Genomic DNA, 16,608 nt, shown 5'->3' with positions numbered 1-16,608 from the left:
CGAGAGTGATGGCTCTGGTTAGAAAACTAGTCCTGTTGTGCCTCAATTATAACATCCTCTTTAAAGCTAAGTACATAAGCACAAATGAAAATGTTATTGCTGATGCTATTGCAAGATTTCAGTGGACACGTTTTCGGAAGGTAATAATAATAATTGCATTTATATAGCGCATCATTCACTATTAAATGCTCTGTAGCACCAGCAGCAGATCTAACACCATCACCAGTACCACAAGACATCTGGCAGATCTAGACCAGGAGGCACAGAGGCTTCTTCAGCAGTCACTCTCCAGCAACACATGGGCAACTTATGAAACTGCCATAAACACTTTGCACAACTTCCGGGAAGTACATAATCTGAATCAGGTTTGGCTCGTACCAATTGACCACATGGTACACTTCATTGCTTACATGTCTTTGAGGCAATTTTCAGTACGTACTGTAAAGACATATATATCTGCTTTATCCACTTATCATAAACTCAAGGGGATAGCACATTGTACAGAGCATTTCCTGATACATAAGCTCCTTGCTGGCATGAGTAAAGGAAACACCACAACAGATATTTGCCAGCCCATTACACTTGATCTTTTACAAACAGTCATTTCAAATTTGCCATTTGTCTGTACCTCATCCTTTGAAGCATGCCTTTTCTCAGCAGTTTTCCGTGTTGCCTTCTTTGGATTTTTGCAGGGTAGGTGAATTAGTACAGAGTAAGACTGGCCAAGCAGGTATTTCAAGGAAAGATGTCATATTACAGAAAGAGCTTGGCCAAGTAACCTTGACTCTGCGACACTCAAAAGGAGACAGAGCCCAACAGGGGGTAGCGGTTACACTAACAGCAATTCCACAGCATCCATTGTGTCCTGTCAGGGGTATGGAGCAATATCTCAACATACATCCCACACAGGCAGAGTCAGCTTTTGTTTATTTTAACCAATGTAATCTGACCAGATATCAATTTCAGGCAGTCATTAAGAGTTGAGTTGAATTGGGCTTTACGTCACATCGGCATTATTCCAGCCATATAGTGACGAGATCAAGTTTCCATTCATTACCACTTTTGGTCCAAGCTTCAAAAGAGTTATATTTTAAAAACATATATATTCATAACATTTCTATTTCAAAACAGAAAATGTCATAGCACCAAATACAAAAGCAAGTAATTTGTTATTCTCTTTACAGAGTTACAATTTATGATACAGCCTACAGGTCAGCTTCCCTCAGGTAGTTTACAATCAGATGCCCGCTCACGCGGGAAAACAGATCTTTCAAATTTCTCGCATCATAATGTGCATTCCTTGCAGTCGAAAAGTCCATGCAGTCAAGCAGAATATGCTTGATGGTGAACACTTCATCGCAAGAGATACACATGGGAGGTCCATCCCAATCCATTTTCAGGAGATAGTCATGAGTAAACCGAATGTGGCCAATACGACATCGTCGTAAAATTACCTCATCACGTCTTGACTGACAACCCAAGTAGGTATAACCAATTGTTGGCTTCAATTCATGAAGTTTATTTCTTCGACTTTTTTTGCATAAGGTCCCGAGTATAACTTTTGATAGTGGGTTTGAAGTAACTGTAGGGGATCAGCAGTGGAGATAAGGGCTTGTCAAGAGACGCCTTAGGTGCAGCATCGGCCTTAGTGTTCCCTGCTATGCCGACTTGACCCGGCAACCAGCAGAGGACGATGTCACATTGGCTAGTAGAAAGATCGTTGTAAAGTTCTAAAATGTCCAGGATGATAGGGTGACTTGAAGTAACATTATGAAGTGCTTGAAGGCAAGACAGTGAATCTGTAAAAACGATGAAGTTTTTGGAATGGTTCTGTTGTTTGATATAGGTCAGAGCTGTGAAGATAGCTTTGGCCTCAGCAGTGAAAATGGGGCTATTGTCAGGAATTCTAGAGCAGACAGTCTTGAATCCAATGACTGTAGCACTGGCAACTTGGCTATCATCCTTGGATCCGTCTGTGAAAATGGATCTATGGGTGTCATACTTAGAACGTAACTGGTTGTATTCCTGTTGGAACACCAAAGGATTTGTTTCGGACTTTTTGAGTTTGGTGAGGGTAAGATCCACGTGTGGTTTCACCATCTGCCAGGGTGGGGAAGCCAGAAGCCAGTAAGGTGCTATGATATCAAGATCAATGTTAGCTGCAGATATGTGTGGTTGAGATTCCAAGTGGTGGAACCAGGCTTGGTAGATTCGGATACAGGTTTTCATAGAGAGGGTTGAAAACACAATTGTATGCTGGATTGGACTCATTTGAATGTAACTTTGTGATATACTGCAGTGAAAGTTTAATGCGGCGTTGTTCAAGGGGAAGTTCATTAGCCTCTGCATATAGACTGTCTACCGGAGAGGTCCTAAAAGCTCCCAGGCAGAGCCGCAGGCCTTGGGGGTGGATAGAATCTAATTTTTCTAAATTGCTTTTGCATGCTCCACTATAGACAATGGAGCCGTAGTTTAGTTTAGAGCGAACCAATGATCTGTACAGGTGAAGGAGGGTGGTCTGATCCCCTCCCCACTCTGTATTTGAAATGACTTTTAGCAAGTCAAGGGCCTTCAAGCACTTTGTTCTTAAATATTTTATGTGTGGTAAGAATGTCAAGTGACAGTCAAATATGAGTCCCAGGAATTTGGCCTCCTCCACAACCTTGATAGGCGTACCATCTAAGGATAGGTCGGGATCCTTGTGTGGTTTGTATTTACGGCAAAACTGAATACAATTTGTTTTGGATTTTGAAAACTTAAAGCCATTTTCATTGGCCCATTTTTGGATTTTGTTAAGGCAGAGTTGTAGCTGCCTTTCTATTGCATGCATATTCTTACCACGACATGAAATATTGAAATCATCCACAAAAAGGGACCCATCAACACAACTGTTCAAAACGTTAGTGAGGCTATTTATTTTGATCTTGGTGGAAATAATCAAGACAATGTGGAACCTACCCGTACTTGAAATTGTCTGTTGTTTAAAAACTGGGATATGAACTGAGGTAATCTGCCCCTCAATCCAAATTCATTTAAATCTTTTAAGATACCATGTTTCCACATTGTATCATATGCCTTTTCCAAGTAGAAAAAATAGATACAGTATGTTGTTTGTTGACAATGGAATTTTTGATAAATGACTCCAGAAGCACCAGATGGTCAATGGTACTTCGGTTCTTTCGGAAACCACATTGTAGGTCACTAAGGAGGTTATTGGTCTCCAAGTACCATATTAATCGATTGTTGACCATGCGCTCCATGGTTTTACAAACACAGCTAGTTAGTGCTATAGGACGGTAGTTTGAGGGATCAGTATGAGCCCGGACAGGTTTTGGGATGATAATGGCATTGTGCCACTAAGGAGGAAAGTTGCCGGTTGTCCAAATGTCATCAAATATATTGAGTAGAGTTTCCAACTTGAACCAGGGAGGTGTTTCAGAAGGTGATAATGAATATCATCAGCTCCTGCTGCAGTGTCGTGAGCCTGCCCAAGGGCAGTACGTAATTCATGGAGAGAAAACGTTTCATTGTAATCCTAACCATTATCAGAGTTGAAATTGACTGATTTCTTTTCTTGTTGGGTTTGGTATTTCTGGAACTTGGGGTTATAGTTTGACATGGAGGAGTGGTTTGCGAAAGTTTCGCAAAGTTTATTTGCAATTTCAAATTTATTTGTTAAGAGAGAGTCACCATCTTTGAGATGGCGAACACCAGATTTTGGTCCTTTGCCCTTAATCTTTTGAATCATGTTCCACACCTTGGACATGGGTGTGCGGGAGTTGATTTTGGACACATATTTCCTCCATGACCGGTGTTTAGTTTGTTTAAAGATACGTCTTGCCCTGGCATTTGTCATTTTAACTGCATTCAGGTTATGCACAGTAGGATGTTGTCGGAAGGACTTTTCCGTCTTCTTCCTATTTTTCCTAGCTTGTTTACAGTTTGTATCAAACCATGGTTTGCGTATGTGCGGGTTTGCAGAGCACTTAGGAATGGTTTCATCTCCAGTAGTATTTAAGATATCAGAAAATAGTTCCATGGGATCAGGAACATTTCTGAAGTTTTCCGGGTATAAGTTTTTCAGAGCAGAGAGTTGGAAATAATGGCCAATTGGCCTCAGTAAAATTCCACCTTCTTGAAGGTGGTTCATCCGCGGGATTGATAGGAGTAAGAATAGTTGGGAAGTGGTCACTTCCACAAAGGTCATCGTGGACCGACCATTCAAACTCGTTATTAAGAAGGCTTAGCCTTCAGTGGCTTACCCACCAATAAGTATACATCGCATTCTTTCAGGATAGGTGCCGCCACGTCAGCAGCTGCAAATGGACTGGGTCAGCAAGTTATTCAAACATTTGGTGGATGGGGGTCAGATTCAGTTAGGTCATATATACATTTGCCACAAATATCTATTTGACTTCAATCGAAACTTTTCTGTGTTGTGCAATTATGTTTCAGTATGGCTTGTGGGGTCAAGCTACATAGCAAGGGCTCAGCAGTTTGTCTGAAGGGAGGGGTGGACATCCTGTCTGTGGCTGGCCAGAGGAGGAATGAAGTGGGAGGAACTTCTTCCTATCGTAGAGCAACAACTTAAGTCCTCACGGCATCCCAGGGCCATCCTATTTCACCTGGATCGAACAACCTGGGATCAGTAGTAAAGGCCAGCCAGCTCTACCTGGACATCCATGCTGACCTGTTGCACGTCAAATTATTGATGCCAAAGACCACAATCATCTGGTCTAACATGCTGCCGAGGAGGCACTGGCACAGGGCACGCTGCTTTGACTCGGTGGAGACGTTAAGAAAGAAGCTTAACAGGAGGATATCTAACAGAGTGCTTGAGATTGGGGGGTGTTGTTATGAAATCCCGGATATTACAACTAATAGTCCTGATATGTATTGTTGGGATGGTGTTCACCTCTCGCATGAAGGTTTATGTAAGTTTTCTCTGGCCATCTGCGAAGCCCTTGTGCCCTATCTCTTATGAATCATAACTAATAACGTAAGTACAGCATGGCATAAGTATTACATTTCCATTATTAAATGGCTGGTGAGGGAAGGAATGTTATTTCCTGGTTCATGGTCTTAGGTGGACTGAGCACATTAGTGCTTTTGGCCTGGATCTGGTGGGCTGCAATCATTAATACTTAGTCAATATTCAAAATTATCGCAGACGGCTCTTCAGCTGTTTAACCCTTCTGCTTCTCAGCGGATAGGAATCTTATGGCTTTGCCTTATTATTGTCTGCTTTTCAGCAGAAATGTGATTGCTCTATTTGCTGCTGGCAACATTGTTGCCCATTGCTGCTGCTGCTGCCCATCCTGACTTGGAACGAGATTGCAGTGCTCATGGTAACAGACAAAACCAACCTTGTGAACAATATTGTTAATGCAAAAAGTGTTCCAGAATTGTTTGTGTTCGATTATGAGAAAACATTATCGATTGCTTGGTAGTTTAGTCACTGCGACCCAACTTTCATTATTTCAATTAATCGGACCACCACTACTGCTAATCACCTGTTAGCACAATTGATAGTATAAGATAGGGCTGTAACGATGCATCGAGATATATCGACTGATTGCAATTGTTGAGTCTCTGATAGCAATTAATCGATGGAAGAAACAAAAAACTATCCATGCATCGATAGTATGTGTGACTATCGACAGATTAGTATTTGACTTCTGTTGATAAATGCTTACACTCATTCTCAATAAAAGGGCGCATTTGTGTCGCAGCACTGTTTTCCTGGCTTTCCTTTTTAGTTGATTCTTTTGCATTTTGCAACATGTCACCACCCCTACTAAAGATTTAAACAGTGCATCTCTGCCACATGTCGGGAATAATTGAAATATATCCAATTGATTGTTAATTTAGAAACGTACATGACTGTCGCTGCAAGTGGTATACACACCTTAAACGACAAACAGTATGTCATTTTCATTACTGATAACCCGGCAAACAGACCGTAGTATTTTGCTATGATAGATGTTTTATTTACCTATCAAAGAAACTAAACACCAAGTAAAATAACTTGACTGTCAAGTCTAAAGTGTCTGTTGGCAGTTTGTATTTTACGAAAATTTTAGTCAGCTTTCTTTAGTTTATTAAAGGATTTGGGGCACTGTTTAAGATATATGCGAGTAAGATACACCTGTTTTGAGATAGTCATGAGAAAGAGATGTGCAAAAAGGTCTGACGGATCCCAAAAGTTTGCATGTTTCTACTGTGTCCCAGTTTGAACTTGGCCTGTCAAATGTGTATGGTTAAGGATGTAATGTACGTGACTATTATAATAACAAACTAAACAAAATATATCCAAATTTATCTTGCACGATAATTATAAACATTAACGGTCTTATCACGATATCAACATTTTTTTGTTTAATCCTTAACAAGTTTGATCAGATATGGGGAAATTGTTTATGGAAAGAAATGTATGTTACTGAAATGTACGTAGTCCAGTTCAATACGACTTTTGCACATGTCACTATTTTCACCCACCACATACCATACAGTCCTGAGGTGGCAGATCTACCAATTAATATCTTCAGTATCGCTCAAAATATGATTAAATGGTGATTGAAACTTTGGTATCAATATATTTCTTTGTCTCAAGGGAAACATAGAAATAGTTTTGTTCATACAATCCATTCCCCACGGGTCAATTTACTTCTGTATCTTGGCTGTGGCTGATTGTGAACTATGGTTGACGAACTATGCATGTAAACAGATTGTGAAACGTACATTTCACCAGAGTATCCAGTTATTCATGGACATTTAAAGTAAATATCAATTTCATAATCTTTAATATTATTAAATTCTTATGACATTTAACTAGTATGAAGAATGGATTGAGCAGATATGTCCATGCATTAATTGCTTTACGTCTTGAATTTAAATTTTGCTGAAAACTATTGATTTTTAGGGTATTTGAATTTTGGAAATTTTGGCTATAAGAAAGTGCCAGGAATCTTGGTGTCATCCTTGATTCCAACATGTCCATGGATGCACACATCACCTCCATCAGTAGAGCCTGCTACTACAACATCCATAACATCAGCAAAATCCGCCACTACCTTGATTCTGACACCTGTAAACTTCTGATGTCACTTCCAAACTCGACTACTGTAATTCACTATATGCCAAGCTCTCTACTAAATCACTCCAGAAACTACAAAGAATCCAAAATTCCGCTGCCAGGTGTATCACCCACACTCATCGTCATGACCATATCAGCCCAGTACTACAGTCTCTACACTGGCTCCCCATCTCTGCAAGAATTACCTTCAAAATCCTCATTCTGACTTAAGACTGCCTCTACAACAATTGTCACTTTCAGTAGTCAACAATATCCGATTCTGCCAGATTCTTAGACACTGCTTTATTCCTTGATAGTTTTACGTAGTACACTTCAATAAGTATATCACATGAAGCAGGTTCAAGCTGAAACCATACAAAATATAACCTTATTAAAATACCCTTAAGTCCAAAACAACGCTTTATACAATACAAATTCACTTATTATCTTAATACTCCTTCTCATTCAAGATACGGTAGTGTCACGCACGCGTCACAACACCATTGTGGTAACTATCAAAACGATTTGGGCTACTAAGTGAACTGTTATAAATCATACTTTCATAAATGCATATACCATACATGCATATATACAAACATATTACTCACAAATTTCATGGCAGAATCAATACATCTGAAGTAGCCGTACTCGTACATCATTTTCTCCCCCACAGCGATGCACACTGTCCTCTCACGCCATACTGCATGCTTTTTCTGCCTCATGCCCTCCACCCGCAGTTACCACCCCTGTTCAGAACTAAGCCATTTAACCGCATACCGCTAAATAAACAAAAGTGACTGTCTGTCTGTTAGCGTAACAGGACCATCAATCCTGTGATAAAGAAAACTAATTACCCATATTTTTACATTGCAAACCTGACACTTTTGTGCAAGAAAATAATTAAATAATTATGAATACGCTGTGGTGTGTGATTTGTTTTGGGTTTCTATTTTGCTCAAACTGAGTAATTGTATAGCACCATGACGATGGTCTGTAAACAACCGAGTCTGAACCAGGAAATCCAGTGATCAACACCACGAGCATCCATCTCCACGATTGGACACGATGCCATGCGGCCACCAAGCCAGTAAACCCAACCACGTGATTTCATTAGTCGCCTCTCACAACAAGCATGAGGCCACAAGTGACTTTCTGTCATTTACAACAATAACTTTCCCGACTATCTCAAACATCTCGTCTCCATGTCTCTGATCCTCCTCTGACTCTCTCTTCACCCAACACAGATCTCCAAACCAACTGTTTGACCGAGCCTTCTCCTTTGCCAGACCTCAACTGAGGAACTCACTTCCAAAGGAAATCAGGAACACTTCATCGAAAGAAACTTTGAAATCTCTGCTAAAGACCCTTTCTGTAAAGTTATATGAACTATTTCCTTCCCCAATATTGTCACAGCGCCACTGAGCATCTCTATAGGGGATATTAGGCTCTTTATTAATACATTATCATTATTATTATTACCACAGCTACTGATACTTGCATAATCGTACCATATTGTTGGCAGAATAGTTTGTATGTAGCATACAAATGTAACTCCAGATACCTAGAGAGTAAAACATGAGAATATGTGAGATGGTAACGTACATTTCAAATGTGCTTCAAGTCGATGGCGAGGATAATAAAGTGGAAATATCCTTTTTGGAGAAATGAGTTAGTGAGTGAATCGGGTTTTATGCCGGTTTTTTTTTTCAATATTCCAGCATTATTACATCAGGGGTCACAGGAAATGGGCTTCACACATTGTACCCATGTAGGGAATCAAACCATGGCCTTCGGCATGACGAGGGAACGCTTTAACAACTGGGCTATCCCACCGCCCATTTTTGGAGAAGAAAAAGCAGTTTTTTTCAGTGCCCTAAATGTGGTCATGTCATATGGTTTCCAGATTCTAATGTGTTGTGCAAGACAGATGAACCTGTTCCTGTAGGTGAATCTCGAAGAATGCTGAAATTGTATGTCGTTGAGAAGCACAGAGTGTTGGATTTTATTTGCAGTTACTAGATATCAATTAATTGAAAGTGGGTTTGCTTGTTTCTCAGTCAAACGGACCGCCTCCGTGGTGTAGTGGTTAGAGCGTCCGCCCGGAGAGCGAAAGGTTGTGGGTTCGATTCCTGACCGCGTCATACCAAAAGACGTTAAAATATTGTACTTGTTGGTCCCTGCCTGGCGCCCGGCATTAATGGGTACAACAAGGACTGGTCAGCTCGGAGTCAGTATAATGTGTCTGAGTGGGGTATTCATGCTTCACTGAGGCATGGTATCTCAGTGGGCTAGCACCATAAAACCAGCTTAAGTCTGGGCTAGTACAAGCAGCCGCACATACACATACACACGCATGCACGTCGAAATATTCTCAAGCACGACGTTAAAACCAATTTCACTTCACCTCACCTCACCTCTCAGTCAAACCTTACTGACTGTATGGAGTATTACAATTATTTAGAGCCATTAAGTCCGATTGTAAAATGTGCGCTACGAATGAGAGTAATGGCAGGATGATTTAGTGTCAAACTTGGATGTGAGAGATGATTTTACCGATTTTGAAATAAGGTTGCTTGGAACGATTTATGTCGCTTTTACGTCATCTTAATTTTTTCTGTCTGCTGAAGTGAAATTTGCAGTATATATCTGATAATTCATAATTTCAGAACTGTGCTACAAGGGCAGAAATGTACATTTCATTTAATGTACATATGGTCGATTCCAAAGAAAAGTGTACACAACATGTTTGGGCCCATAACATTTTAGTATTACTATCTTCACTTATTTCGGGGTGCCCATCACATCGGAGACGATTGTCAAGTGAGACGATTCGGGATATATATTGCATGACTATTTTTAGTTATAAATTTGGCTTAGGGAGACAAAAAACAGGTCATTTTTATTCGTTTTCACTTATATTTTACAAATGTTTTGTTGAAAACATGTTATGTGTTAAATACTAGTCAAACTGGATGAACAGAAGTTTATTAATCTGATTGCCAAACATTTCGTGAATAAATCCCCTGAAATGATTTCGTCTACGGCTTAATTTGTGATTTTTGGTAATTTGTTTTCAAGCGGTATTTTATTGTGTTACCTACAAATACAGTTTACAATGACTGTCAATTTATGAAAATGCAACACAAGGTTATGTTGTGTATTACTTTTTACAGCATTAATATGTAAAGCACTCAAATGCAATGGCGTTACATAATATTTCTCACAAGTAATAATCTAAAAAAATGTTAGAAAATCAAAGTCTGATTTGGTAAAAAAATCATGTTACCTACAAATATTGTTAAATGTGTTGATGCTTTCACAGACGAACACATTAGTGAATGATATCCTAAGTTCAAGTGCAAAGGGCCACGAGATGTACGTGTGCCACAATTTCTGTGCTGGTTTTACGATGATATCACACAAAATAACTTGTATTTGTACGTAAATTTTAACTCCCAAATGTAACTAAAAGTACCAACAACTGATCACATTCAAGTAGGTGGCGTGGTGGGCGAGCTGGCTAAGGCGCCAGGCTAGTGATCCAGCTAAGTTAGGATCGAGCACACCTGTGACCGGGTGTAAACACCTTGGAGTCAACTTTGTGTGCAGACTCTGTCAGTGTTGTCACAACCCCTAGTGTACAGTACACAACCCTGTGCACTTAGAAGAACCCACGAATCCATTGGTATATGACCAGATGGTGGCCACATGAATACATGCAAACACCTAGTTGCGGGTACAGCAACGTGCAGTGAACTTGGGCAAAGTACTGTGACTATGTGTCCTAGTCCACCCAGCTGTGAATGGGTACCTTGTTAGGATGAGAAAGCCACAATAACTCGGTGCGCCTAGTGGATGCAAGAGTTGAATACTCCCCAGGGAGTTGAGATTGACATCCAATGATCGAGGGAAAACAATACCAGCGCCTTGAGCATGCATTAGTTGCATGGATATGTGCACGATATAAATATACTATACAAAGAATAATAAAAAATAGATTGGTGGAGTTAGCTACCTTTACATGTGTTCCTTTTGGAAGTCATCATAGATGAGACCAGACAACATCTTGGTGTTTAATAAGTGTATTTTACATTTTCTGTAAGAATGTATATATGAATAAACCCATGTCACAATAACAAATAATGCATATGACACCTGTTACAACTAACCAACTTTAATTTTAGTGAGGTTTTAAATCTTATTATTGTAGAAAAAGGCATCAGACTGCAAGTGGAACTGACATGGGGGCTTCAATTAGTAAGACATGGTGTCCCGATGGGATTTATCCGGTTGTGGGTCACGTTATTTGTTTGTAACATGTATTCGTTGTTAACAAAATGAAATAGAGAACACAATACACTGCTATAACATAATTTATAATTTTTAAAAATTATTGCAGATCATAAAACTAATTAGGTATGCAGTACTACCTGTTGATAGATTGAAATGATTCCTTGGAATTTCAAATGGCTATATAACTCAGCGTTCAATAAAAATGTTCTATTCAGGGATGCACTGCAGCTTGTGGTTTAGACTTTATTATAGTGATAGAATGAATTCTTTTTTGATTGAAATGTCAGAAAACAAGTTGATCTTGGTGATAAAAGTAAAAGTTTGCATGGTATGATGCGATAAACGGTAGATTCGTAGGTAACGTGTGTATTCGTTGGTAACATTACGTATTTGTAGGTAATATCATTCAGTGTGTTTGAAGTTGTATGTCTTTTTTGAGGGCTGTCACCAATGCACTTGTGAACATAGGGGAATTGAGACTGTAGTAGAGGTTAGTTGCATGGGTTTAGTAATTAGATTTGTCAAAAGTATGTCTTATTCGTAGGTAACTCGTTTTTGTAGTTGAAACGTTCTGTAAATGTCTATCTAATAGCAACTGTCATTGCAAAATATGGATAATTAAAGCTGATGAACTGTAAATACAGATATAGCGAGGACAAAGAGTAACAGTTCAGAAAAGAAATTTGTGTTGATGTTCTTTGTTGGATTTGCTAGTTACCTACCAACTGATCATGATACCTACACACATATGAAAAACAAAAACAGTCCTGTTATCTGCAATGGTTGCAATGTTGTTTCTATGAATACAATTCTCAGATGACACATTTAAGACAAATAATTTGTTTGTTTCATCGTTAATTCCTAAATTGCAAGTTGAAAACCTTGGCTAAACATTGAGCAAAACCACTTCTGAAAGCTGATTAACTTTATAGAGAATACAGGGAGAAACAGAACAGAGAGTAAAGTATAGTGTAGAAAGCAGATTTGATGAAATGATGTTCTTAGTTAGAGATTGTTTTCAGTTATTATTCAGAACAAATGTATTATGTTACCTATGAATACATAAAAATACCAAAATAGTTCAAGCGTTTTGAACATTTGTGATGTGCTTTCTTTGAATACAAATGTCAGTTGAAACATTTGGTAAATATAATTTAAGGTGTAATGATTTTAATTAAATTTCTATTTCCATCAGTCCAAATGACATTGCTAGTTTCGGACATACACTGAGACAAAACAAAGAGTAAGCCTTAAACTGGTTGTAAACAGTCTTTATTCACATATCCTATGCATTTAGATAAACAATTTCCAAACTTTTCGATGTCTTAACAAACTAGCTATGATTTAGTTTGACATATATAAACATTTACGACATACAGTGAGACCCCGGATACCCGGACCCCAGATATCCGGAAACCTCGCCTTCCGGTCAATTTTTAGAAAAAACAATCTCTTACGTTATAAAAGTGACTGTCTATAATGGATATTCGGTTTCCGTTTCCGGACGGTATATTTTACAAACCAACCGGCCAAATCAACACAAAATTGACTCACGTATCCGCACGAAGCTTTGATTTACCGCTGACAGTGTGAAGGGAAGCGCGACAGTGCCACGTGTTTTGACACGAGACATGGTCTGCTAATCCGGATTAATGACCGGTCAGCAAGGTATTGGTGGTGATTAGTAGGCCTAGCTGACACTGAGTTAACCATTGAGTTCAAACTGTTAAGTTGTTTATTCAATGTTTTGGAAGTGATTTCAACCCCGAAGCATATGCTCGCTACAATGTACAATAAAGGCTTGATGATCATAAACATTTTGGATTTTCCTTGAGGTGTATGAAAACGAAAAATCCAGATATCCAGACATTCAATTATCCGGACAATTTACGTAAAAACAAATGTGTCCGGATATCTGAGGTCTCACTCTACAAGGAATAATGTGATATTTGTTACCTACAAGTACAATTTTTTTGTCTTCCACCCAAAATTTAGCTTTTGATGCATTTTCAAATTTGTTGTACTTACCGTAAGTTCCATTTGTTGTCTCCCAGATAAATAAGATAGATATGTAACAATCATTTGTTTGTGAAAAGAACACTAAGTGGTGCTATCTCACTTACACCAAACAAAGGTACCAAAATGGTTCTATTTTCGTAAAGCTTGAGGTTACAAAACATGAAATAAACCATGATATGGCTTCAGACTTCCTATAGTCATTAACATATTAAGCATGCAGAACAACAGTAAATTTGGATGTTAGGCAACATACAATCCATCTAATCACAAGATATATAAGGTATGATGTTATTATAAGTAGGTGTAGTGTATCACCTTCTCATATCAGCACACAACATCTTCTTGTTTCACACACTTTTAATCACCCCAAGAGAAACGATATAGGTACATCACCAGGTTGGAATATGGCTGCCGAGTGATGTCACATAGCACTCGCTTGTATTTATACTCTACCTGAAATAATCTCTAACCCAGCTATGCGATAAGCCCGTGCATGTGAATAACATGAATATCCTCAATCCAAAGTTGAATAAATCAATACATTACAGTAGGTAATTCAGAAAATGAGCCTTCAACTTCACTGATCCACCAACTTGTCACTTTTATAGATTAGTGATGGCAACTGATTTTCATAAGAGGCGAATATGTTGACTTTACTTTGGTAAAAAGAATTACAAGGTGCAAGCAATTCTGTTTTGGAAACCTTATACGTAGCTGCGTACACTTTTCGTTGGAATCAACCACATATGTTCATGGAATCCTTTTAAGAAACGAAAACATTCAAATACTTCATTTTGAAATTTTTGTGTAGATTATCGACTTGTCGACTTCTGGAAATGTTCTTGTCTCCAAACAAGTGTATTTTGTGAACATCACTTAAACCAATGATGTAGTTAGAAATCACACTGGCATGGTTTTGGGCCAAAAGATAAGTGACCTTTTGAAGATATCGACTGGAACTCTTCTTTGATATTCATGACAGTTATTTGGATTTTTTAACACCAGAATAGTCTCCACTATGGTAAGGAAGAAGAAAATATACATGTCTTTAATATCTCCGTTAAATACTAATCATCTTATTTGAGTTTCGCTTTTACCATAACATACTTTACTTAGCTACAGAATGAGTGTTAGCGCAAGATACAGGATGATTGGGTGCAGACTTGCAGCTTCATTGAGTTTAGGTTTTAACTGTTTACTTGATCTGGGTTTCAAGTTTCTTGTCAGTTATTAAAAGAGACTGAGACCACTTCAACTTGTGTTTAATTCATTTACACTATACATTCATTTGGCAAAGGACTTCAGATGTGACAATTCTTGAAGGAAAAAAAATACTGCAATAGTAGTAGTACTGCAATAGTTGGTCGCAATAGACAATAGCTGTTGCAATAGTATGTGGGAACAGGTCACATACTCTGACTTTCCTTTGGCCCTTTTGACTTTTCTTTGGCCCTTTTGACTTTTCAATTTTGGACCTTTTGTCCACAACCCTTGTATGTTGCAATAGACTATCGCTATCGGAATAGTTTTTTTTCTACCTCATTAGTCACCCCGAATATAAGGGTGTATCCTCACATTAATGATCAACAAAGAAGAAATACAGTTTCACCTTGGAATTAATTGGGAAATGGAGTCATCTTTAATTATGACGCCTTAATATTTCAGCAATATTTTTGTATTTAGACTTTGTTTAGGGTACATGTCTGTATACAGAAAAGTACCTTGGCTACCCATCTGTGTGGTACCTGTGCCCACGACCCCCTTCAGCCATACTATATGTGACCACAATCAAAATTTGCCATCTTTCATTTCAAGTAGTTACAAATAAAATGGAAGAAAAGATCTCATCACATGTCAGAAGGCGCAACGCTGTATACCATATCATATGAATTCCACAATGTTAGGCCTGCAAAGCTGGGTAAACATAATTGTGCTGGATTGACATCTTATTGGACTTGGTCATTTCCATGGGACCATATATGGAACCAAAGCACAAATAACAACGCGTCTTTGTTTGATAGACCATATATGGTCTTGTGGCACCATGCACCAACAAATGAAAAACTGGAAGAGTATCGCATTCAATGACCGATGCAAGACAGAACTGCAGAAGATACATTAGAGCGCGATGTTGACGTGCAGTTCTTTATGCACTCAGTTCAAGTGACTCAATTCGTGACCATAGACTGGATGGTGCGGAAAAGAATATTCGACCTGCACGTTGCTTTGTGGAATACACCATGAGTTCATGCATGACATGTTAGTAAAGGAACATCTACCTACCTAGACATTGTGCTTGTCTGCGTAGAGTTTGCCAACTGACAGCAAGCTAAAAGGTCAGAACGCAGTAGCTCGGTATGGTGCCAAGGGGCGTAACTCTTGTACAGCTAAAAGACTTTCCGCTGCAATGACTTGGATCATGTCGGTGCCAAGAAACAGGGACTACATTCACCAGATGTCTCAAAAACACGAACAAGGAAAACACTTATTTGCGTTCAGGTATCAAAACGTTCTTTTCTGTTGTTGTTTTGTTTTGTTTTATACACCGATAAAAAAAGCAAATCACGAAATGGAAATGATTTATAAACTTTTTCAGATAAATGAAATCAATGACTAAACGTATTAAGGCATTGCGCCCATTCATTACAATCATCAGTTTGGCCGTGGTTGATAGTATGAAACAAAATTCTTACCCTTAGAAACTACAACTTTCGTGAATTTGTTTACACACGACTTTGAATGTGATTTGGTGTCGTGTGCACCTGCCTTGGCTGCCAGTCCAGACCACGGCCATTATGTTACCATGGCATATTAGCCATTCTTGATATATACACGAATATTTAGTGAAAGAACAGGAACCTCCATTTTGTAGCACTTGTGGTGAGAGAATTAAAGTCGAGCATATTTTGCTTGACTGTGTAGATATATTTCCTCACATGGGATATTTGAAATTCATATTCCGTGTTCGTTTATTTATTGTTTTTTTTAAGAGAAATGGAAGTTTAAGATTAATTTTCAAATATCAATATATGTTTTAGATTAGTTTACTATCATGATCAACATAGATTATTCTTCAGTAATTGTGTTCTTGATCAAAGTGTAAAGTACTAGCACTGTAGAAATCTGGATTTTTTTTGTGTTTTTAAGATGATATGAGCTAGCTTTACGTACCCCCACTGTGATCAAAGTGATGGCATAATTCCTGAACCAAAGTACTGTTA

The 16,608-nt window shown here is 38.6% G+C and overlaps 1 protein-coding gene across 3 annotated transcripts in view; it reads right to left on the bottom strand.

Moving 5' to 3' along the window:
- The window catches only part of LOC124285246 (serine/threonine-protein phosphatase 6 regulatory ankyrin repeat subunit C-like), a 58,389-nt gene extending 42,628 nt beyond the window's left edge, over nt 1-15,761 (bottom strand). For 2 of the 3 annotated variants that reach the window (XM_046721446.1, XM_046721448.1), the window contains exon 1: nt 15,671-15,761. In XM_046721446.1, the coding sequence (XP_046577402.1) occupies nt 15,671-15,678 (8 nt within the window). In that variant the 5' untranslated portion in view covers nt 15,679-15,761. The remainder of the gene's footprint in view (nt 1-15,670) is intronic. The other variant, XM_046721447.1, reaches the window with a different exon arrangement.
- Between the last annotated feature and the right edge of the window lie 847 nt (nt 15,762-16,608).

This window comes from Haliotis rubra, unplaced genomic scaffold (assembly GCF_003918875.1).
Source record: "Haliotis rubra isolate DU_JTF1 unplaced genomic scaffold, ASM391887v1 Scf356, whole genome shotgun sequence".
NCBI lineage: Eukaryota > Metazoa > Mollusca > Gastropoda > Lepetellida > Haliotidae > Haliotis > Haliotis rubra.
This window is presented reverse-complemented; position numbering and strand designations above follow the sequence as displayed.